Here is a 25,247-nt window from a genome sequence, read left to right as displayed (position 1 = left end):
CGGGAGGTGGAGGTTGCAGTGAACTGAGATCGCGCCATTGCACTCCACCCTGGGCGACAGGGAGAGACTATCTTAATAATAATAATAATAATAATAATAATAATAATAATAATATACCACTACTATTCTCAAAAACCTTGTGATCTTGAAGGGTAAATAAACACGTATACAACCACAAAACAAGATAAAGGATTCTGGGTACTAAAGGTAAAAGACCTACAGATCAATTAGTAGGATTTCAGACTTTAGAGTTTAGAGACCTCTTTATATAATGTAATGCAATAGATTTTTTTAAAAAATTCCTTTTCTATTTATTTCTCAGATTTGCCTGAGACAGCATTTTGAATAGTTGTAAACTACTACTGATGGTGAAGGTTCTAATCAGATCAATATAGAGAGTTACTAAGGTTTCCATATATTTTCAGTGTTATCGGTTATGTATTTTCAGTGTTATCGGTTATATATCAGTTTCCATATATTTTCAGTGTTATCTACTGTAATGAGGGAAAATGATTCATTTGTTATAGTTAGATTCTTTAAACCTAACTATTAAAATCACAAAATTACACCAAGTTCATGGCAATTTTATGCTTATTTTAGAGACAAGATAAGACTGCCTGCTGTCAGGAGATTTTCACAGGTTTTGGATCTTCTGTGAAAGAATTGGCCTGCATATTTGAGTTACCTGGCCCTTGTCTGCTGAAAAAATTCTGCTATAATTAAAAGAAGTCTAGTCATGCTAGACCTAGATCTCTTACCTTTGTTTTTCTATAAAATGAGCTGACAGCTACCTCTCAGGATTCCTTCAAACATTAAGATAACTCTGTAAACACTTTTTAAGAAAACATTTCTCATCATTAATGTTATTTTGAAGCAAGAACAAAAATTGAAATTTAAAAAAAAAAGAAAAAAAATTTTGTGAATTATGTAAATCAGATAATGAAATAAGTTGCATCCAGTCTTGAAATTCTCAAGAAAACATAACTGATCTTTTAAATAATAATCATATAGTGACATGTTTGAATGTCTTTCCTGTTGAAACAAATGTTTTATTATATTCTCATTTAAATCTTTATAGCATCCTATGATGTGATTAGAATCATGCCCTCTTCAATCACAGAAATGCAAAGCTCAGAGATTTAACCAAACTCTTAAGGAATGGTGAAACATTAACTCATGCCTTATTTTACTTACCATTTATTCATTCATTCCATTCATTTGATAAATATTTATAATTCATTCATTCATTTAATAAATGTTTATCACACATTCACTATATGACACTATACTAGAAATAGGACTCAAAGTTGAGCAAGACAGACCCAGTCAGTCTATACCTATATAGGGCTTACAAATTTATAACTTTCAGCCTAAATATTTCTTAGAGAGTTGAAGGAGTTTGATGCAAAATGATTAAATTTGCTATTTCAAAAACTCGATAATTTAAGCAAATTTGTTATAAAACAACATTTGGAGAGTAGTAAACAAGCTTGCTCCCATAGTAATAAGCAGGGTTATGCCCTAAACAAAGGTACCCAGCCCAGGACCAAATGGATCCTGAAATCCAGCCCATTCCCTACTTGTCAAGGGTGTATGTGAGCACAGAATTGTGCCAGGCATGAGGGGTGGGGGTGGATTTTTCTAGTTTTTAAATACCAGCCTGGTAGTATAATGTCCATATCATTACCTGTCACAACAGTTTACAACCACGACTTAAAATCATAGTGACATAATTCAAGTTATATAACAATAATTTTCCAGTTGAGAATCTTGTTGTCATTTGTTTGAAATGGAGAAAATTCTATGTCAAATTACAAAAAACAAAAAGCATTTTCTGAAGGTTCACATTTTGAACACATGTCCCATTTTGGTTAAAGATATTGTATGAAAAATAGTTTGTATTTATTAGACAACTAATGTTATTTGTACAGTCATGTTCTCAGATTGACTTTCTATGAGCTTCATTTGCAATCATAGATTAGTTTCAGCTCATTGACTAATATGAGAAATCCATGTATTTTAGATTGTTGTCATTTTTGTCTTTTTAGGCTGTAAATTCATATGAAAATATAAAGTGTTGTTATTAATCCTCTTAAATTACAAGTTCTTCAGAGGGTGAGAAAATAGCCTGAAGCATGAAATGCTAATCCATTCTCAGCATTGCACCTTCCATTGGCATTTATGAGGAGAATTGCCAAGGATTGCCTAAGAGACTCATGGCTGAGAGCTTTAGGGAGGCCTAACCCAGCTGCAGAGTGTGAGGTCCTGGGAACTGGAATTCCTGTCTTCCGGGGCAGAGTCAGGGGGCCCCACCTCTTGTCTCCAGGCGGTCTACCTTTCCACACCCTCCCTTTCCAGCTCTGTTTTCCTTGTCTTCCCTCCTCCAAACCCTTTCTAAATCAGAATCCACATATGTCAAAGACCCACTTTGTGGCCGATGATGGCTTTTGTTAACTCCTCCCCCATTTCCAGTACTAAGGGGAAAAAACCACCACCACCAAAACCGACAGCCACAAAATGCTTAATCCATTCTCCTGTTCTAAACCTTCAGTTTCCTCATTTCTCTTTAATTTTCTGTTTTATTAAGCTCCACTGTTGGAAAGTATGCATAAGACTCCTGCATGCCATAATTATTAAAACCTGCTATCTACCAGAGCTTCCAGAAATCAGCATTGGGAACAGGGAGCTCCTTCTTTCGAGAGAGGGTCTCCATGTTTCCACAGGTATTGCTTTCCAACGTTGTCTGCCTTTCTCTTTAGCAGTGGCCCCAATCCACTGCCGATGGCAAAAGTCACGGGTGTAGGGGGATGCTGGGAGATGGGGTGGGGCTAGGATCTTCAGTGTCTCTTCCTTTGAGCCCCTCCTATAATGCCCTTCCAGGTGGGGCCACCTCTCCCAAAAGACAAAACAATCCACCAAAGAAAAAGAACCAACAGTGTTTTTCACCCCTGTTTGTCCTGAAAATGAGAATGTTCTGATCCCTCCTCTCTCCACTGCTTTATCCCAGTTTGCCTTTTGCAATCGGGGTGATTTCCATGTTCAGTAAAAAGCACATGGTGTGTGGTGGACCCGAGATTTTTAGTAAAAACAAGATGATAATTAACAATGGAGATGCTGACCTTCCTACGTAACCTTGACCCAGAGCCTCACAATCCTGGCATCTCATTATTGACAGCTGCACTTCCTTCCACAGGCTGTTCGCTATAGGCTTTTAACATTCTCCGTATCATTTTCTTTTCCCCATGTATTAAAATTGGGATGTTGGTCCCTTATTAATCATGTCAACTTTCTTCAAAGGCAGTCTTAAAAGCATGGGGGTTCATTTAAATAACAACTTTTAATTCTGCTTTAAGTTTACCAAAAAAATAACTGGAGCCAGTTATTTAGATGCCTTTTTTTTCCTCTTCTGTTTCAATAATAAGTAGCTTCATACACGTGACTCACGTAAGTCAAGCTTGTGTGGTAAGGTAGTAGAGACATTTTGGTATATCATTGTGTAAATGTAAATTGCTGAGACTCAGAATCCCAAATCAAGATAAGCAAGACGGTGCTGGCGCCACTGAGGTGTCCTCTGTAAGTAGCCTGGAGGGAAGGTGGATTAAATGGTATTAACCTATTGAAAGAGAAAGTGTAAGCAATTTCGCTTCATGGTTTCTAAAAGAATGTGCCCATACATCATAGAAGGCTTTCAGAACATTCAGACACAGGAAACCAATTTCACCTCTTAGACATTTAATTTATAGCGATTTTAGTAGCATCAAGCCAAAACTCATAAATCCAAAATGTTAAGTGTTTAATAGCATAGAAGGAAAAAATAGTTAAAAATAAGATTGCTTCCTTCTCAAATTTAAGATCTGGGAAACAGTGAATAATAATGATGAAATCACTTTCAAGTTATTTAATTCAATTTTTTTTTTTTTTGAGACGGAGTTTCGCTCTTGTTACCCAGGCTGGAGTGCAATAGCGCGATCTCGGCTCACCGCAACCTCCGTCTCCTGGGTTCAGGCAATTCTCCTGCCTCAGCCTCCTGAGTAGCTGGTTAATTCAATTTTTTAAAGTTAATTCAAGCAGAGCCTGGGCTAACAGCTCAGTTTTCTGATTTTGTGTCACTCAGTTTTTACTTTAGGTTGAAATGAATGGTCAGCCACAAGTCAATAGAGTTTTTAGTATCAATATGTTGTTAATAAGTAATGGAACAGTAGTAATCCAAGTTTGGTGTTTTATTTAGCTGAAGCTAGGTTTTGGATTTCCATATAGAAGTTACTTCACCAAGGATTAGCAGAAAAAGCCAAGAAATGAAATGAAATGGATAGTTATGTCCTCAGAGGGAAAAGAAGACGAAGGGTACACCTAGAGAAAACGTCACTGAAAGATGTTGGTACATTTTCCATTAACATCATATGAAAAGGCCTACTCTGCTTCCAGATGCTATAGTGTATAACAGGGTTATGAGGTGTCAGATGTCATTCCCCAAGACAGTAACCACAAAGCAGACTTCTGTACTAAAGCATTCGTGACTGTTTCTTCCTCCTAAGTTCTCATTAAAAACAATTGTGCTTTGCTTTTATATCCTTGAAGGGTTTCCTTTGCTTTACTTTCTCTGGCTCAAACTACAATTCATGATCCCTGTGGCTCTTTTAAAATCTATCCTTATTACTGGTTTAATATGCATGTGTTCTATTCCCTGTCGTGCAGTTATAATTATTTGTTACCACTTTAAAATCCTTCTCTTTTAAGAATAAAAATAAAATTCAATCCATTTTCTGTCTCTTAAGAAATCTTGAAAAAGAAAATTGTTTTATTTGTCTTCTCATTTTCTCCATTACATACATATTTCCTTTCTTTTAAATTTCTTAGTGGCTCCTGGGCGTACATTTTCCTTTATGCCTTTCCGCACTCCTATAACTTTAGTTTATTATGCACCAGGTGTCTTCCATTGCCTGCTTTATGTCCCTCTAAAGCTTGTGTTTTACACAGGGAATAGCTATATATAACGCTTTTATTGGCCAGAAAAAAATTGTGTGTATACAACAAATATCAGGATGTTTTATTACTACAGAAAAAACATCCAGATTATTGACTTTTTTTTCGTTTTTATCTAGTTTGCTATCTTTAAGCATGCACCCACCCCAATCTTATTTGTTACAAACTGCTCTTTATAAATATTAATCAGTTTTTTTTTTTAGCATTTCTAATACTATTTTCATGCCTTTATCAAACCTCTTTGTATTTTATGAATAGTCTACAACAGTACTCTTAAATTTAACAAGTACATTAAGTGAGCTTCATTTTGTTGAGGGAAGTAGTTGTGCAGCTGGAGCTCTTTCTATTACTGCCATCTAGTGGTTCTCCTTATTAGATGTATTTTCCCAAGTATTTCCTAGAAATTTTATGTGGGTTGACAGAATTCGAAAAACTAAAGATTCCTGGCGGGCCGGGCGCGTGGCTCACGCCTGTAATCCCAGCACTTTGGGAGGCCGAGGTTGCGGGAGGCGGGGCAGAGGGATGGGATCGCGAGGTCAGGAGTTGGCCTCCCTATGTTGGCCAGGCTGGTCAAAAGTTCGAGACCAGCGTGGCCTACATAGGGAAACCCAGTCTCTACTAAAAATACAAAAATAAGTAGGGCGTGGTGGCAGGCTACTGTAATCCCAGCTGCCAGAGAGGCTAAGGCAGGAGAATCACTTGAACCTGGGAAGTGGAGGTTGTGGTGAACCGAGATCGTGCCATTGCATTCCAGCCTGGGCGACAAGAGCAAAACTCTTGTCTCAAAAGAAAAAAAAAAAAAATGCCCAACTGAAAAATTATAAAAGTTTTATTTCACGTTGTGTAAAAAAAAATGTTTATTATCATCTAGGATGAATAGGGAAAGTATCTTTTTTTTTTTTTTAATATAATTTGTTGAGTGCTTTATTTTATTTATTTATTTATTTTTTTTATTGCATTTTAGGTTTTGGGGTACATGTGAAAAACATGCAAGGTTGTTGCATAGGTACATATGTGGCAGTGTGATTTGCTGCCTTCCTCCCCTTCACCTATATCTGGCATTTCTCCCCATGCTATCCCTCCCCAACTCCCCACCCCCCTCTATCCCCCCCACTCCCTCCCAACAGACCCCAGTGTATAGTGCTCCCCTCCCTGTGTCCATGTGTTCTCATTGTTCAACACCCACCTATGAGTGAGAACATGTGGTGTTTGATTTTCTGTTCTTGTGTCAGTTTGCTGAGAATGATGGTTTCCAGGTTCATCCATGTCCCTACAAAGGACGCGAACTCCTCGTTTTTGATGGCTGCATAATATTCCATGGTGTATATGTGCCACATTTTTCCTGTCCAGTCTATCATCGATGGGCATTTGGGTTGGTTCCAGGTCTTTGCTATTGTAAACTGTGCTGCAATGAACATTCGTGTGCATGTGTCCTTATAGTAGAACGATTTATAATCCTTTGGATATATACCCAGTAATGGGACTGCTGGGTCAAATGGAATTTCTATTTCTAGGTCCTTGAGGAATCGCCACACTGTTTTCCACAATGGTTGAACTAATTTACACTCCCACCAACAGTGTAAAAGTGTTGTGTAAAAAAAAATGTTTATTATCATCTAGGATGAATAGGGAAAGTATCTTTTTTTGAAAAAAAAAAATAATAAAGCCGTTACAACTTCTAGTTGAAGATGTTTAAAAACATACCTATGTGCTGATTCCTAAGGGATACGATGTCAGAAGTGCCAGGGCTGCTTGTGCATCCACATGCTTCCCTCTTCCAACCACTGCATTAGGAAGTGCAGTTTATTACAAAAACTAGCACCTGCACACCAGGATCTCAGAGCTGCGCGGGCCTGGCCAGAGGTAGGCAAGATGCAAGAGCCACATCTGCTCAGCTCTGGTCCTGCTGAGCTCTGAAGCTACTATTGACCATTCCGAACTATGAGCAATGGTGTAGAGGAAGTAAATTCTATTAGAGCAGAGTGTTATGTCTCTGCCTATCTTCACACATGCACCCTTGTAAACTTGAAGACTGAAAGAAGAGTACAAATGATATTTTAATAAAAAGTAGCCTCAAGACTCCAATAGAGCTGGTCTCAGTTCTCCATTTACTGATTTATGAACATGTTAAAATTTCCCTTATTTTTGGCAGATTTGGGTTAATGATATGATCCTAGCCCTTAGCACAGTTCCTAGTAGATAGTAAGCACTTGGCAAACATTTTTTGAATTCATGAATTTAACAGATAGAAAAATTAACTGCTGCTCTAAGTAAAGGTTTAATGGGTCTATTGCTTGATATGAAGAAGAGCTTTACAAGTTCTTAGGTTTTATATGAATCTTGCAATTTCTCGTATTTTCTAAGTGACAAATGAAGCTAATTTTGAAATCTGACATCTTATTTTGGATTCTTCATTTGCAGGTCTATACCAAAACCCTTTGTGCCAGTATAACCTGTATCGTTTATATATCATCTACCACCTTCCAGGAGTGGCGCTGCTTGACCGGAAACGTAAGGACCCTTCTTTCTTGCAAAGACATATTTGGGAAGCAGGCTTATACCTCAGTGGTTTAAAAATGAAGACTACCTTTGAAAATATAGCTCTGTAAAAAAAAAAACCTTTGAATAATTGTCTTTGTAAATGAAAGTTTTTCAATTATTTATTTTTGAAAGATCTGCTCTCTGAAATTTGCCCTAATTTAGAAATTCAAGTCTCTCTACTACTTTATTAGAAAGGCCCTCTAACTGAGCATGAGGAAAGTGTTCCTTCTCATCCTGGTTTTGACATTAACCTGTTCGAAGCCAAATTACCTCCTGGAACCCTAGTTTCTTATCTCAAAAGTGAGGGAATTGGAATAAATCTCATAAGGTGTATTTAAGCTCTAAAAGTCATGCTTTTTAAAATTCTGTAAATATATATATTGAAACATATAATCAGTCATGACTTCTTTATGAATACATCTTCAAGATAGCATGTCTGACTTCTGTAAGCCACATGTACACACACACAACCAACCTCAGCATATCACACTTAAACATTTTTTGAGACCTATTTTGCCAAGTGCTATATTATCTATCTACTTACCTTTCTGTCTCCACAGGTTTGAACATTCTTAGTTTATTACTGATTAACCACTTTCTATGGGATACATCAGGAACTTATGGTTATACCTCTTCTTTCTAATAGACTTGAGGAAATGAAAGGATGTATCGTGCTAGAATTTTAATCGTCCATAGAGATGTGTTAGTGGGTGTTTGGGATGCATTAGACTGAAGGATTAAGCTCTGCCTTGTGACATGTGGGGTGTATATTGCTTGTAAGATTATGGAAATAACTGTGATAGCCCCTTTACAAAACAATTTTGACAGGATGTTTACCTATAACATAGTTCAGGTAAATACATTCTGGAAAGTGTCCGTTCTATTTTGAATCACTCTGCCTATTTATAATGCTATGCAGTAACATTACTTTTTGCATTTATCAGAAGTTACAGAAAAAGAAAGAAGATCAATGCTTACCATTTTTAACCATAAAAAGGCTCATATTGTTCAATCAATAGCATTCGGAGGAAAAGTAGATGCTTCATGGGATCCTAAATCACCATTTAAGCAAAAACCAGCCCAGAGAGTACCTGCAGGTATTTTGCAAACAAAAAAAAAGTTATGAAATTTAAAGCTCTTCAGACTTTTGGATAATTTGATTATAATAATAACAACTACAATTTACAATAAAGTTAAGTATCTGTATAATGGAACAATTTCTAATATATTTGCTAACTTTATAATACTTTTAGTCCAGTTAAAGTAGGTGTTCAATTTTCATCCTCACTCATGCATGTTAAATTAAATGAGGTGCTGTGATAATAATGAGATAATATATTGAAGCCTCTACCCCATTATCTAACACAGTATAAAGGGCTCAATAAATAAGCTATCATTATTTTTATTATGACTAACATGGATGATTTTACCAATTAAGGTTGTATAATTTTTGATAACATAGAAAAAATATGAAGAAGAAATAAAGATCATCTGCAATTCTGCCATCCAGAAATAAGTGCTGGTAATATTTTGATTATACTCACATACAGGGTCATTATATGCAAGTATAACTTGTATATTTTCAGGATGTTTCATTAGTAGGAATTTAATTTCTTTTTTCTTTCTTTCTTTTTTTTGGAATTTAATTTCTTATTTGTAACAGAAATGCAAAAAAAAAAAGAATTGAGGTTTAGTTTTCTCAGACAGCAAAGAATACACAGATAGGGTGTCTAGGGTTAGTGTAAAGTTCTATGATGTCGTCAGTGAGCAAGGGTCCATCTGTCTTTTGTTCTGCTACTGTTAGTGTGCTTTATGATTACAAAGTGGCTGGTATACCACCAAGCCTCACATCTTCATTCCAGGAAGGAAGAGAGAGTGGATGAAAAAAAGATGCAAAGGCAAAGTCCTTTTCTTTATGACACTTTGCCAAAGAGACAATATATCTTTTAAAAGAACTAAATCAATTGTCTAGAAATAAAGGGGAAATTGAATTGAAAAATAGTTTGGAAGAAATTACCCAGAATACTACATGGAGAAAGAAAGTGATAGATATGAGTTAGATATTGAGAAAAGGAGAGACATTAGAAAGAGAGGGTCCAATAGAGTAGTAGTAGTTCCTGAAAAACAAATTATAGAGAGAAATTGAACAGAAGGTAATATTGAAGCTTTGCCTCTTTATTTAAGGACAGGTCTTCAGAAGACCTGTCCTTCCTAAATAAAGGACTTACACTTCATTTGTCATTTCCAACTACAGTGTAAATTGGAAAATCAACGTATTGCAGAAGGACTTAAATGTTTCAGTAGAAGACATCATTACATTTCACTCCTGTCAACCTAAAAAAAGATATCAGAGAAAAATATTTCTTAAGACAATAAATTTATTTGGGAGTAAGCAAAAAGAATTATAACTCTGGATGTACAAGCAAGCCTCTGCAAGAGAGGAAGGGAATGGAGGGAAGCTTTTTATTTGGCAAAAAGTGGCTGGATGCAATGGCTCGCTCCCATAATCCCAGCACTTTGGGAGCCCAAGGCGGGCAGATCATTTCAGGTCAGGAGTTTGAGACCAGCCTGGACAACATGGTGAAAACCAGTCTCTACTAAAAATGCAAAAATTATCCAGGTGTGGTGGTGGCACCTATAATTCCAGCTACTTGGGAGGCTGAGGCAGGAGAATTTGCACCTGGGAGGTGGAGGTTGCAGTGAGCCAACATCATGCCACTGTACTCCAGCCTGGGCAACAGAGCGAGACTCCATCTCAAAAAAAAAAGAGTTCACATAAGCCTCTTGGAAGCACGGTTCATTGATTCCAGAGGCCCAAAGCCACGACTTCATTGGTGGAGATTCTGTTACTAGGCAAATGTTCTTTTGACAGGATCTTATCCGAATTGTTGAGTCCTAAAGAATGTGTAGTGATAAACCTGGTCATATTAGTGTGTGCATACATGAGAAATGCAGGTCATGACAAACATGAGATGTGTGAAGGGCATGAAAGCATTTATTGTGGCATTATTTTGGAATACCCTTGAGACAGGTCTTATCTCAGACATGCAAGCAAAAGCTCTCCTCCTTACCGCCTCAAAACAAACAAACAAAAAACCACATACACATTGAAAAAGTTGTATACTAAAAGTAATAACAAAATTAGAATTTTGTTAACAAACAAATCTCTATGTATATGTGTGAGTACATGTGTGACATATAGACTGGAAACATACAAACAAAACTTTTAGTAGTACTATTAATAGTAATAAGAGGAAGTGGAAAGGTTAAAGGGAAATTTTCCTTTTTACTCATTATTTTATTTATTGTTTATATTCATTAGAAGTAAAATACGTACTTTTTGTAATTAAAAATATAGAAGAGAACAGGGAAATTCTGTCATTTTATGACAATATGGATGAAACTGGAGAGCATTATGCTAAGTGAAATAAGACAGACACAGAAGAACAAATACTGCATGATCTCACTTATATATGGAAACTAAAATAGTCAAACTCATAGAAGCAGAGAGTAGAATGGTGGTTTCCAGGTGCTGTGGGGAAGGGGAAATGGGGAGATGTTAATCAAAAGGTACAACATTTAAATTGTGTTACACAAATGAATAAATTCTGAAGATCTTATGTAATATGACTACAGTTAGCCATATTGTATACTTGAAATTTACTAAGAGGGTAGATCTTAAGTGTTCTCACCACATACACACAAAAAATGGCAACTGTCTGGCTGACGAATATGTTAATTATATTGAGTGTGCTAATTATCTCACAATGATCACAATGAATACGTATATTAAAACATCAAGTTGTAAACCTTAAAGACATACAGTTTTTATTTGTCAATTATACCTTAATAAAGCTGGGAGAAAAATGTAGAAACAGAAAGAAGCTACAATGATCAGAAACGCACTGAGAGACTTTCATCAGCCGCTTGTGAAGGGAACAATGCCATGAATTCTAAGGCAGAGAGGCTGTGTGCTTGCTGCTGCTTGTGGAATGGCAAGAGCTCATACTGTGGACTTTACTGGTGCAACAGGTGCTGGCAAACTCCATCTCTAGACGGGCACTAGGCTTTCTGGAGAGAAATCAGCAAAGCAATGACAGTATCTGGAAGACATCATAAGAAATCCAGGTTCTGAGGACTCATCTTGGAGCTTCACAGCTAGGAACATCTAGATTCTTGTGATCTAGTATTTGTTTATTCTGTTTCTTTGAAGTTAATGCCAAAAAATCCAAATGGTTAAAATGTTCGTAAATATTTCTCCTCATTTGGACTTATAGTCCATTTACAGATGCATGTGCCTTTCAGAAGAAAAGGGATCGGTTTTTGCATATCAGCCTCAGTATCTTATTTATTAAAAATTCCCTCTTGGATTCCATTGGTACATTATAAATTGACTAAGCTTTCTGTTCTCAGGGTTTTGAGATTTGTGTTGTATTAAAAAATTTGCCTCAAAATCTAAGGCAAAACCCAATATATCTAAGAGAAAGTTTCAGTTTGGAGTTTGATAAAAAGGCATTTTTGACAGATCGAACTATTTGTGTAAAGGATAACTTGAAAACAGAATACTTTTCCTTTATAGCATTGTTCCATTGTTTTTAAATACTGATAAATATTTTAAAATTCTAACTTTAAAATGTATTTTTTTTTAGATTTTGCATTTGCAAATAATGTAGACAAGTAAGTAATTTTATCTATACTTTTATTATCATATTATTTCATAATTGTATTGTCCCTTTAAATCATCTCTATTTCCTAAAATACATTTTAATGAATTAAAAAAATGACTCACTCTTCAATAGATGAGAGAAATTGCTAGGTCTTTCTGCGATAAATGAGTTCAAGCTCTGTATTCATATTTGACATATTTAGACTATTACTATTACTATGGAAATCCCCAATAAGTAAAAAGATAATTTGATGCTTAAAAAAATAAAGCTTAGTCAGGTGCAGTGGCTCACACCTGTAATCCCTGTAACTTTGGGAGGCCAAGGTGGGTGGATCACCTCAGGTTAGGATTCTGAGACCAGCCTGGCCAACATGGTGAAAACCCGTCTCCACTAAAAATACAAAAATTGGTTGGGCCTGGTGGCAGGAGCCTATAATCCCAGCTACTCAGGATGCTGAGGCAGGAGAATTGCTTGAACCTAGGAGGCAGATGTTGCAGTGAGCCTAGATTGCGCCACTGCACTCTAGCCTGGGCGACACAGTAAGACTCTGTCTCAAAAAATAAAAAAATAAAAAATAAACCTTCTTAACTGTTAGCTATTCTGAAAGTCAGGTTTTACCTTCCTTGTTTAGTTATTCTCTAAATATGTTCAGTCATAGTGATTATCATGTAGATTAACATTTCATACTCATTGGAATTTACATTTCCAAAAGCAAGCACCTCACTATGGAAGACTTTTCAAATTCAGGAATACTGATGAATTTAAAGTCATCATTTTTTTTTCATTTAAGATGTTTTTCTTTAGATACAGTATTGAATATTATCTCTACGTACATTTATAAAATATGGCATAATATAAAAAATAACAGCAATACAATGAATTTAAGATAATAATATGCATATATCAATAAATCCTTTAACTATCCCTTTTAACTTGGTTTTAAAACATTACTACATGAGTATGTGAGACCTAAACTGTAATAATTGATCCCCAAATATGTTCAGATACCTTATTTATAAAATACACAATATATACTAAAAAAGTGCCACTTATCCTGAAAGTCATTTGTCAGTGGAGCCTGCAAGTTATTTGTTAGTGGTACTATACTGCAAATAACACAGAAAAACATAGCATTAATTCATTTAAATACAAATTTTATTTTGGTCAAATTCTCATTTTTGATTGATTTTTTTCTGACATAATTGCTATTTTTGCAGAACTGTGTTTGATGACCCAGAAGATGCTGTTTTTGTCAGATCCATGAAGAGATCAGTGATGACTTTTTCCTCTATGAACTGGGACACAGTTCCAACACGAGAGGAAAGATACCTTGAAGAGGAAGGCACAGAACCTGCTCAGATGCTCACAGTTACACTGAGATAAGCCCTGGTATTTCTAGAAATCTTAGTGGTTTTCAGTTGTATATTAAAGTTCCCTGTGACTTAGCATATTACATACTTACTATGATATTATTTGAGACATTTAAATGTAAACAGAAACACCAATGATGAAAAGTAATTCCTACATTTTAGGTTTTTAAATGTAAAGTTGTTGAAGTAAAAATGTATGCAGAAATGTATGTAATTCCTAAGTGTTCAGCTCAAGGAATTTTCAAAAATTGAACATGTTTATGTAACTACCATTCTAGATCAAGAAATAGAACATTATCAGGACTCTAAAAGCTCCCTCCTTCCTGTGTTAGTCATTACTCAGCCTTCCAAAGTAATCACTGTCCTGATTTCTAGACAATAAATTAATCATGTCTGATTTCAAAAGCCATATAAATGGCATCTTAGAAGTAAATATTTTGTATCTGGCTTCTTTCATTTGATGTTGTAAGATTCATCTATGTCATTGCTAGTAGCGATGATTCTATTAGTCTTACTGCTGTACAGTATTTCATTGTAAGACTATGACACAATTAACTTATTTAGTATACTATTTTTTACTCTCATCTCTGGAGATATTTGCTAGTTCTGGCTAATGACCTGGGTTTGGTGTAGCCAGAAACTTGCTCTTCAGGGGAAAAAAACAAAAAATCCAACACTTTCAGCAGTTGCCTAGTACTGAGTGACAAAAGTGAACATTGAAGGTAACTCAAATTCTTTACTGGTTTTCCCTGACTAAGGAGCTAGATAAAAAGCTTACAAAAGGCAGAGTGACATCTCCCTCTAGCTGATGGTGCTTGGGAAACGCAGACACACTGTGGAAGTAGACTGGAATCAAAATAGGCAAGAGATGAAAGCCTAGAAGGAATAGTGAATTGACATTGAGAATCTACAGCCTTCATTCAACTGTGGGTACTTATCGTAACGTGCACAGCCAGAGACTAAAAATTCAGATATGGTCCCTGGAAGAAGTTTGCAGCTAGAGTAAAGAAAAAGCAAAAGTTTGACCATTCGTGTGGGTGAGTGGCTGATATCATGACAAAAGTGGTCGTATGTGGCTTCCAAGATTAGGTGATAGAAAGAATTGAGACATTCTCTTGCCTGGGTTTGGGCCATAATCCAAAAGACATAGTCTCAAAAATGTAATTCTGGAAAAATAAATTTAAAAAAATTTAAAATACATTTATTTACATTTTTAAAATGGGATTTGTTTGAGAAACATTATATCTACAGAACATTTTATAGGCCACTTTATACAATAAAATAGGCAATAATGACATACACATTTTTGCAAGCATAAGCACTAAGGTATATAATGATGGTTGCACAGGTATAACAGTTATGAGTAGAGAAACCATATTCATAAAGAAATAGGTCAAAAAGCAAAATGTATAAATGCCTATCACCATGGCTAGTAATTGTGTGCACTTGGCTTTATCATTGCAGTCTTCCACACCACTGTGGAAGAATCATTTTGATCAGTCTTATTGAAAGACAACCTAAGTCTTTCATTGAGACTGATCAAAAATGTCTCGAGATTTGTTGGAGAAATATATCTACAGAACACCCCACCCCCCCCAGGTGTGGGGCCTGCCCCACCTGATGCTAGACGGGACTGGGGGCTGCATGCTGGGACTCTGGCTGGCTCCCAGTAGGCATGGTAGCCGGCTATGGCTGGTGGGCATGGAGCTGCGTGGCATAGTGTGGGTAGGGCCTGGTAAACAGTGGCATAAACGGCTTGGGGGTGGGCTGCTCCGCAGAAGCGTACTGGGGGTGGAGGAGGACATAATGGCCTGGGGATGGCTGCCCAGCATCAGCATGCATGGGTTGCTCTGAAGCATGGGGGCAAACACCGGCTGTGAGGGGTAGTGGGCCATGGGCTGCATCGTGGCAGGCTGGCCTGGGAACTGCTGAGGGTTGTAGGGGATGTAGGAAGAATAGGGCATGGCAGACACCAGAGGCAGGTCAGCAGCCACAGAGGCCTGCATCATTGGCATGGCTGAGACTGGCTGGCATTGGTCTGAGCTCTGTGGAAGCAAGGAGCCTTTTGCTTCCCAGTACTTTCCCTGCTGCCTAGGCACTGAATTGGATGCAGGATACGGATACATCTGAGGTGCCCCACAGCTGGTCCTATATGGATCTGAGGTGTGTAGGAGATGTACTGGGGCTGTGTAGCCTACTCTGGCCTGCTGTCAGCACTGGGATGGAGGGAGTTGAATGAGTCTGGGGCCCTGGAGAAGTTGGGGTACTGGTGGATTTATTCACAGACAGCAGAGGCTTTGTGGGATTGAACTCCTTGGCACTGGGGTTCCACGTTTATTTCTTTACTTGTTTCGCAACAGGGCCCTCATCCTTGTCCTCTCCCTTGATAAGGTCCACCAGGGTGCTGCCGGTTTGGCTTGGGCAAGGTGGTGAGGTCTGCTCTGACCCCTCAGTGCCTCCTGCTGGTGCCAGAGGTGGTTTGTCCTCCTTATCTGATATAGACTCTGTCTTGGAGGAGACAGGGGACCCCATTGTCTCTGAAGTCAACAGACCATCAGCCTCCTTTTCCTTTCCTTTGGCCTCCTCCTTTAAGATCCCAGGAGGAAAAGGATCCAGGCTGTTCTCAGAGGAGCTGCTGGGCTGAAGCTTAAACTGGGCTCCAAACTTTCATTCTGAAGACCAGGGACTTTCTCAGCTATCCAAGCCAGCTCCTGCAGCTCCAGAGTTTCCCAGGTTCCTTGGCAGAGAGTTATTTTACATCTGTGGGGTCCAGAGAAATCTTTGGAGAAGCTGGGGAAATGGAGCCCACTCCAGAATCTGAGACTGATGAGGTCACAGGGAAAGAGGCTGAAGAGATTGGCACTGCCAAACCGATGGGAGGCTTGGGACAGGAAGCTGAGATTGGGGCAAGGGCAGCAGACTTGGGAGAATGTGGGGGATTCATCTGGCCCACTGCAGGAGGAAGTGGAAGAGAAGTTTCTCCAGAATGCCTATTATTGGGTGAAGACAAAGTCTCGGCATCTCTCAGAGGTTACTGTGCCTTTGGGGACATGCAGGAAGGGCCTCCATTGATACCACAGGCCTCAGAACCTGGGCCAGAGCTGCTATTGTCCAGGTGGGTGAGGGCCACGAAGTGGCAAAAAGCTAAGGACAGGCTGACTGCTCCAAGAGCTGCTGCATCAAACTCCTCCCCGGGGACCTTCCCGGACTCGTCAAGGCAGAGGGATACACATCCCCTCCCTGGATGCCAATCTGGGGCTTTCTCACCTGGAGCCCTGCCGCTAGACCGCACAGTGCTTCTCGTCTTCTGTATGCCCATCGTCGTTCTCCATGGCGATCCGCAGGCGGTACTGGGAGCTTGATTCAATTTCTCAAGCCAGCTGGGCCGCACGCAGCTGTCGCTTATGAAACTCTTTCAAGTTGTCCTTTTCTAAGGGCACCGTATAAAAAGAAAGACTGCTGTCATAGGTGGTCTTCACACCATAGTCCTCCTCATTGAACTTGAACATTTCATTGGGGTCCCATCCATTGGACATGTCAGACTTGAGGTCGTAGTCGTCGCTGCTGCTGTCACCCCTCCTCCCATCGCCGAAGCACCTTCTCTTTGTGTTCCCCATTCACTTTCGAGTTCTTGGCAATGGTTGCATGGCTGTCTTTAGTAGCATAGCTGAAGTCAACATTTCGGAAGAGAACAAGCATGACATCCCTTGGCTTCAGCACCGTGGTGTCCGCGATGTCCTCCCGACAAGGGCCCCCTGCTGGCTCAGATGCTCTCCGCTGCACAGCATCCGCTGCTAGTTCAAACTTTGAGCTCAGCGTCTTGAAGATACCCTCATAGTTGGCGCCAGTTTTCACTTTCGCATCGCAAGTGGAGCCCACAACAGCTGTGAGGAAATGCAGCATTTTGGAATTGTCGTAGACGCCTTCAAACAAAGGTGACTATGGGGGGTCCCTTTCCTGTCCTCTGTCCCCTGGTGTTGCTGATGTTGGCAGCTCCCAGCCTCTCCTGGTGCTGCTGCACCAAGAAGATGCCTTTGGGTTGGGAGGGCCGTTGTGGCGGCTGAGGCTTCAACATGATGGCAGCGGGAAGAGGAATTAGAGGGAAGGGAAGGAGAGAGGGAGCCGGGGCTGGAGCCCTGCGGGAGAGTGCGGGAAGCGAGGGGGATCCGGCAACCGGGCTGCCATTGGTGGGCGGGGGGAGCCCTGTGGTGTCAGGGATGGAGAGAGCCACAATTATTATTTATATTTTGAAATGTTGACGCAGGATATTTTTGCTCCTTAGTTCAGCTAAATCCCGGTTCTTGTCTCACAATCAGGAAAAATCAGGCATGCAGACACGATGAAAGGTGAGGAGGGCGGAATTTATTAAATGAAAGGAAAGCTTTTGACAAAAAGAGGAGTCCTGCATGCAGATTTCCACGTCACAAATTGAATGCCAGAACACCACACGTGAGTTGAAGAGTCCAGGCTCCTCCCCGACGTAAGCACGAATTCCTGGTGACTCCACCCCATTCCCCAGTGCACTTGGGCCTCCAGTCCCTTGCGGGCACGCCCAGGCAAGACCCTGTGCAGGTTCCCCTGTCTGCACAAAAACACCTGGCATAAACACTTGCGGGGCGGGTGGGAGAGTCTCCAGGGACCCTTCCTTATCTGCAGAGGCATTTGTTGACCTCTGGCATCTATCAGTATTGCATCTTGATGAATAGCTGCTTTTTTTCTTTTAGGCATGGCTCTCCTTGTAGAGTATGTTCCCATTCATTTCCTTCTCTCTCTTTTTATTTTTATGTTTTTCTTTATTTTTTAATCTCTTCCATTTTACAGGAGATGCTCATTAACAACCAGACGCTACATTTGAAAAGAAAAGTTCCAAGGATTATCCCCCTCTCCCTTTCTTGTAAGGACAGATTTCTTCTACATAGAACAGCTATGTAGCAATAGCCAAAAAAAAAAAAAAAAAAAAAATAGGCCAAGAGACCAGCCTGAGCCAAAACATTGGAAAAATGAGCCCACTTCTTTAAAAAGAAAAGAAAATCCGGTCGCAGTGGGTGGCCCAGGCTTCACACCCAGCCCAGCTCAGTGAAGCCACATCATTGTCTGGGGCGAATACCTAGAGTTCATTGTCTCATCAAGGAAATCGAGTATAGGGACACAAGAAGTGGTTTAGGAGTAGAGCTTTAATAGGCAGCAGAAAGAGAAAGGAGAACAGCTCTCTCTCTTGCAAATGAGGGGTTTCAGAATGGGACTTCCAGCCCACAGCAGAGCGCACCGGATTTTATAGGCGGGCTTGAGGAGGCAGTGCCTGATTCACATAGGGCCCACAGATTCGTTGAACCAGGTGCGACATTTACATAGTGCCCTGGGAAGTTGGCTACCCACCTCTAATCTTATTATGCAAATAAACTTCCCACTCGGCCGCGCCATGTTGTCTTTTCCCTACTGTACAAGTTGTTGGAAAGGAAAAGGGAAGATGGAGTCACCATGTTGAACATTCCTAGTCCCGGGTGGCCTTTTCCTGTTGGCACAGCTGCTGGCATTCAACCCTACAAGCTTCTAGCTTGCTTGTCTATGTCTGCAGCTCGATTTTACTGGCTGCTCTTTGTAGAAAAGAGAATAATCTGGGGGTGATTTTCATTAAAAAGAAAACATTACCGAGAACTTCCTTACGCTCACTATCTGTCTAAATAATTTCTTCTAACCTCATATATCATCGGGAGGCTGGGGCAGGAAGTCTGAGGATGTAGTGGGGCAGGATCATTCCCACTACACTGCAGTTTTGGTGACAGAGTGAGACCTTATCTCAACAACAAACTTTGATTTGTGTCATTTGAGATGCAAAAGGAAAGAGAGAGAGCGAGCGAGCATCCAATAAAATGTTAAAATTCTCCAATGATGCAGCTATGAGAAAGAATGATTTTATGGCTTTTACAGCAACATGGATGGAGCTGGAGGCCGTTATACTTAATGAACTAACTTCAAAGCAGAAAAGCAAATCTTGCACTTTCTCAGTTGTAAGTGGGAGCAAAACAGTACGTACACGTGATCATAAAGATGGAAATAATATACACTCGGGGACTCTGGAAGGGAGGAGAGTGGGGGGGGCAAGGGATGAAAAATTACCTGTGGGATACAATGTTGGTTATGTAGGTATTAGGTACACTGGAAGCCCACTTCCCACCGGAGTTCAGTACGCTCATTTAACAAACAAGCACATGTACCTGAATATTAAAAAAAAAAAATCAGACAAATTGCTGTATGTAAGTAGCAAATGCAAATCAAGACCCTTTCAAAAAAAGGGACATAGAATAAGGAAAAAGCCTTATTGATCCTCTTGTGATTGATCGAGACTATACAGCTAGATTGATCTATATTCTAGGACTAAAAAAAATCTTCAGTGAACAAACTTAAATACAGCAATGCTTTTGCAGTATTTAAAATCATGAGAGCTTAGGAGCACGTCACTCAATGGGGCTTGTACCACTAGAAAAGAAAGGCAGGTTAGTGAGATTGATCTGTCTCAAAATTTTTGTTTTCAATCCTTGTATAATCATTATGCATCTGGACTGGAACATGGACTGGAAGGAATCAATACATAAAAAATACGACCAAGCTGGGCATGGTGGCTCATGCCTGTAATCCCAGAAGTTTGGGAGACCGAGGTGGGAGGATTGTTTGAGCCCAGTACTTGGAGCCTGGGCAACAGAGTGAGACCCTAGTCAAAAATAAATTAATTAATAAATAACAATAATAAAAAAACAAAGAAATAATGACAATAAGTGGGAGTGAACAAAGGTAAAAGGTAATTAAGATCACAATTAATTGTACTTAAAGAAAGTTTCTCTTTATCCTATCTCTGTCTGTCTCTCTGTCTGTCTCTCTCTGCCTCTGAGACAGGCTCTCCCTTTGTCACTCATGCTGGAGGGCAATAGCTCAATCACAGCTCATTGCAATTCTCGACCTCCCCAGCTCAAGTGATCCCTGTAGTCCCAGCTACTTGGGAGACTGAGATAGAAGAATCACCTGAGCCCGGGAAGGTCAAGGCTGCAATGAACTGTGATCGTGCACCTGCCCCCAATTCATTTTCTACGTGGTGCTGCTCTTTCTGAAATTCTTCTACTATTCAATATACATTCACATGAGCATTCCCTTTTAAATTTTCCCACCATGCTTCTGTGTTGTCTGGAGTGCTCAGAATCTGTTCTGTATGCACTTATAGACCACTAATTTGGCAGAAATGATATTGGTGATGGAACAGGAAAACTGTTGTGTAAGTGTTTTCCTGTCCTACTGTGCACATAATTATTTTTCAACGAGTCAGTGATTTTACTGACTTCTCCAGGCAAATGCAGAGAAAGCTATTAAAAGCTCCTAGAATTTCACAGCTGGAAAGAATGCCAATGCAGACAAATTTTTAAACTCGAGTTTTTGTCATTGCTGTATTATGCAACCAATCCACTCATCTGATTTTTTCTTCTTTGCCAAAAACATCGGACTGATTGGAAAAAACAATCTTTATTGATAACATCTTGAAATTCACTTTTAGAAGGCTTGTTCATACCTAATTCTGAATCTGTCATTATGGTTTGGGAGTTTAGTTGGAATCTTTCTTTTTTTTCTGGAAACTCTACCAAATCTTCAAATAAGCATTTATAAAGCGCTTCACTTTTTCCAGTTGTAAATACATAAATGAATGGATAAGTTCTGTAATTTTCAGATCCAGTAGGGCCATGAATAGTACCTAGTTGATTAAAACACAGTGGGGACAGTTTTGAATGTGCCATCTGATAACTTACAGGCCACATTTGGCAGGCTTCCAAATTAACTGCCTGGGAAAAGTCTTGTGATTCACAGCTTACTTCCTGTACTGGAGTAAAGAATTGTATTGTTAGTCCCTCAAATCTTATCGTGAGTTACTCAAACTGTTGATATACTGATTAATACATGACTTACTGACATTGAAAAGGACACTGGTTTGTTTCTAAATCATAAAGTTGTGCTGATTTGTTTCTGAATCGTGAAGTTGTATTGATTGTCTTGCACCTAGAACGTTTTAGCCTGTATGTTGATATCTGTAGCCAATGATGGTAACCTCTGTATTGTACTCTCCAAAGATAAAGGACAAGTCCAATATGAGAATTCCCTATCTCTTCTCCTAAACTTCCTTATAAAAAAGCATTCCAACTAGTAACAGACTTTGGAACATGCTCAACTTTGTTGGGTCTTCCATGTCCATCCTCACATTCAGCTTCCAATACATTTTTATCAAATTATTTCTGCCTCAACAGGCTTAATTTCGGTCAACACATTCATGAGCCAAAGTGAAGCATGTGCTAGTTTTTCTATGTTACATTTTCAATAGAAAAAGGCTATCTTCTTCAATAGTCAAATCCCTAACCAAGAATAGGTCACTGTTTAATTTTTTGTGACACTGGTGGAATCTCAAAATCGGCAAACGTCTTTGGTTCAGAAGGTCTCTGAACTTGAATTCTTTTTATTCTCTGATGCATTTTTTAAAAAGGCAAGCATGGCGTTATGTGTGAAGGGGCAGGAGTAGTACACAACTGAATAATCTGTCAGGAGAGAGTTCTTTCTTTCTTTCTTTCTCTTTTTTTCTTTCTTTCTCCTTTTTCTTTCTTCTTTCTTTCTGTCTTTTTTTTCTTTCTTCTGTCTTTCTTTTCTTTCTTTCTCTCTCTCTTTCTTTCTTTGAGATGGAGTCTTGCTCTGTTGTCCAGGCTGGAGTACAGTGGCCTGATGTCAGCTCACTGCAACCTCTGCCTTCATGGGTTCAAGTGGTTTTCTTGCCTCAGCCTTCTGAGAAGCTAAGATTACAGGCACGTGCCACCACATCCGGCTACTTTTTACATTTTTAGTAGAGATGGGGTTTTACCATGTTGGCCAGGCTGGTATCGCTCTCCATACCTCAAATGAGCTGTCCGCCTCAGCCTCCCAAACTGTTGGGATTACAGGTGTGAGCCACGTCACCCGGCCTCTTATATTTTTTGCTTGCATTTTCATTTCTTTGATGATCTTTGCAAAACTAGAAACAATGAAGGCAGCTCTTTCCCACGCAATCCACTCAGACTCAGACACTAATCTCCTCTGGAAATACACAGACACACCGAAAATAATGCTTTACGGGGTCTCTAGGCATTCCTGCATCCAGTTAAACTGACACCTAAGATGAAGTCCACAAGTCTACCCCTTGTCAGCTTGGCATCATATGCATCTTCTTAAACCACACTTTGTTTCCAAATAAGGAAAATGACGAGGTAATAGTTCTGCCTGATATGCTGCAACTATCCTGTGTACCACTGTAAATGCACTAATTGTGATTTTGGGAATTTTAGATGTTAGGAATTTTTACCTTTAGGGATTTTGATCTTGAAAAGTAATAACGTCTGGGATTATGGCATTTGGGATTGCATCTTTTGAAATTATGGTTGGCACTGCTCTTACTCTCTGTCTCCTGGATCATTTATATTGTGGGACTCCAACGGCCATGTCATTATAACACTCAAGCAGTCCTCTGCAGTGGTTGATATTCTGAGGAACTGAGGCCTCTTTCCAAAAGCCAGTAAGGCGTAAGGCCTTCTGCTAACAGCCGTGCAAGCATATCCTGCAGACCCAGTTAGACATGCAGATGACTACAGCCCTGGCTGAACGCTTCACTGTACCTTCAAGCCAAACAAATCCCAAACCAGAACCACCCAGTTAAGCTGCTTCTAGATTTCTTGCCTGCAGAAATCATGAGATAATGCTTACTTTTGTTTCAAGCTGATACATTTAGGGATAATTTGTTCCACAGCAACAGATAACTACTACAATATCCCAGCGTAATCCAGGATACCTCAGTGGAGTCTCCAGCCAGCACTGAAAGGAGAGTCACAGTGCAGTTTTGAGGGTTCTTGAACAAGGCTACACCATCTACAGCAAAGAACTAGTCACTATTTAAATAGCACATCTAGGCATGATGCTCCATGGATTCTACTACTAACCGAGAATCTGACCCTTGACCAAGTAGCTGTTTGACCAAAGCAATTCATCATGAGCTGAGTACTATCGGATCCACCAAGCAATAACATTGGGTGACAATAAGACATTTCATGATGGAAATAGTATATTTGACATCAGGTTTAAGGCGGCCCATGGTTACATAAGAAGTATTAATTTTTAATCAGATTGAAGTAAGTTAAGGATGGGCTAATGTAAACTCTTGGTTAACCACTAAAAGAATGATTTTCAAATGTGTAGTCTTTGACATTATATTCTTAATCCCAAAATTGCTGAAAATGAAATATTTACTCCAATTTTAAAATGTCTAACCAATTTTACTTAATCTAGGAAGAGGTAGAAATTATTTTTCTTTTTACAAAACTGTGTCACCTGCATGGAAAAAAAAAAAAAAGATTTGCTTTAGAATGCGTTCCTCAATACCGGATATATTATTGAACAATGGAGGGCTAATAAATGGCCCTTCATCATTGCGAATGGGAAACGCTGTATGAAGTACCATTTCAGGAGAAACACAGAATAGAAGACATGATCTTTAAGTTACCTAAAACTCTACCAAAATAGAATACGTCGTTATTAAGAGAGTATTTTAAATTAAGTTCTTTACTTTAAACGAGAGACCCAGATGGGTGCAATGGGCTCACGCCTGTAATCTCAGCACTTTGGGAGGCTGGGGAGGCGGGTGGCGGATTGCTTGAGTCCAGGAGTCTGAGACCAGTCTGGGCAACATGGCAAAACCCTGTCTCTACCAAAAAAAAAAAATAAATAAATAAATCTGGGAATAGTGGTGTGCACCCTTAGTTCCAACTACTTGGGAGGCTGAGGTGTGAAGACTCCTTAAGCCTGGGAAGCAGAAGTTGCAGTGAGCTGAGATTGCGCCATTGCACTCCAGCCTGGGTGACAAAGCTAAACCCTATCTCAAAATAAAGAAGAAGAAGACAAAGAGAAAAAAAAGAAAAAGAAAAAAACCAACACAACAAGATGCCCATTCAAACTGTCTCAAGTTGAAGTGGGGCTTTGGAATCCAACAGATCTAGCTTAGCTGTTCCACTTACTAGACGTTACTTGGAAAAGTTAGTTGACCTGTCAAGGCTTTGATATCCTTCTATTTAAAATGATAGTAATAGTTACCTCATAGAGTCTCAGCAATTAAGTTAGATAATGTATGTTAAGTGGCTTTCTTAAAGTACTCCATATATGTTAGCTATTACTATTATTCACATCCCAAGGGCAGCTGTGCCCTTAGGGACTATACTTGGTATTATGGACTGAATGTCTGTGTCCTCCCAAAATTCTTATGTTGAAATCAAATCCCCATTGTGATGGTATTTGGAAATGGAGCCTTTGGAAGGTAACTAGGTCATGAAGGTGGAGCCCTCATGAATGCGATTAGTCCCCTTATAAGAAGACGCCAGAGAACTAGCTTACCCTACTTCTTCCACTTAAGTAACACAGTACTCCGTAGACCGGGCAGAGGATGCTCACCAAGAACTCAATCCTGCTGGAAACCCGATCTTAGGCTTCTAGCCTCCAAAACTGTGAGTAATAAGTATTTGTAGTTTTAACCACCCAGTCTATGGTAATCTGTGACAGCAGCTTGAATTGACTAAGGCAAATGATCTATTAGTAGGGTTCTCCAGAGAAACAGAACCAGAAGAATACACACATATGTAGAACT

The 25,247-nt window shown here is 39.3% G+C and overlaps 1 protein-coding gene and 1 pseudogene across 1 annotated transcript in view; one reads left to right on the top strand and one right to left on the bottom strand.

Moving 5' to 3' along the window:
• Nucleotides 1–13,775, top strand: part of LRRC72 (leucine rich repeat containing 72) — a 169,994-nt gene extending 156,219 nt beyond the window's left edge. Inside the window, 4 exon segments of the mRNA XM_064380338.1 lie at nucleotides 7,405–7,494; nucleotides 8,469–8,621; nucleotides 12,174–12,201; nucleotides 13,409–13,775. Coding sequence (XP_064236408.1) covers nucleotides 7,405–7,494; nucleotides 8,469–8,621; nucleotides 12,174–12,201; nucleotides 13,409–13,574 — 437 coding nt within the window. The 3' untranslated portion in view covers nucleotides 13,575–13,775.
• Nucleotides 13,776–15,100: 1,325 nt separating this feature from the next.
• LOC105716258 (ataxin-2-like protein) lies at nucleotides 15,101–17,785 on the bottom strand (annotated as a pseudogene).
• Between the last annotated feature and the right edge of the window lie 7,462 nt (nucleotides 17,786–25,247).

The sequence above is a fragment of the Aotus nancymaae genome, unplaced genomic scaffold (assembly GCF_030222135.1).
Source record: "Aotus nancymaae isolate 86718 unplaced genomic scaffold, 86718_ANA_hifiasm-v0.15.2.pri h1tg000025l, whole genome shotgun sequence".
NCBI classification, from domain to species: Eukaryota; Metazoa; Chordata; class Mammalia; order Primates; family Aotidae; genus Aotus; species Aotus nancymaae.
This window is presented reverse-complemented; position numbering and strand designations above follow the sequence as displayed.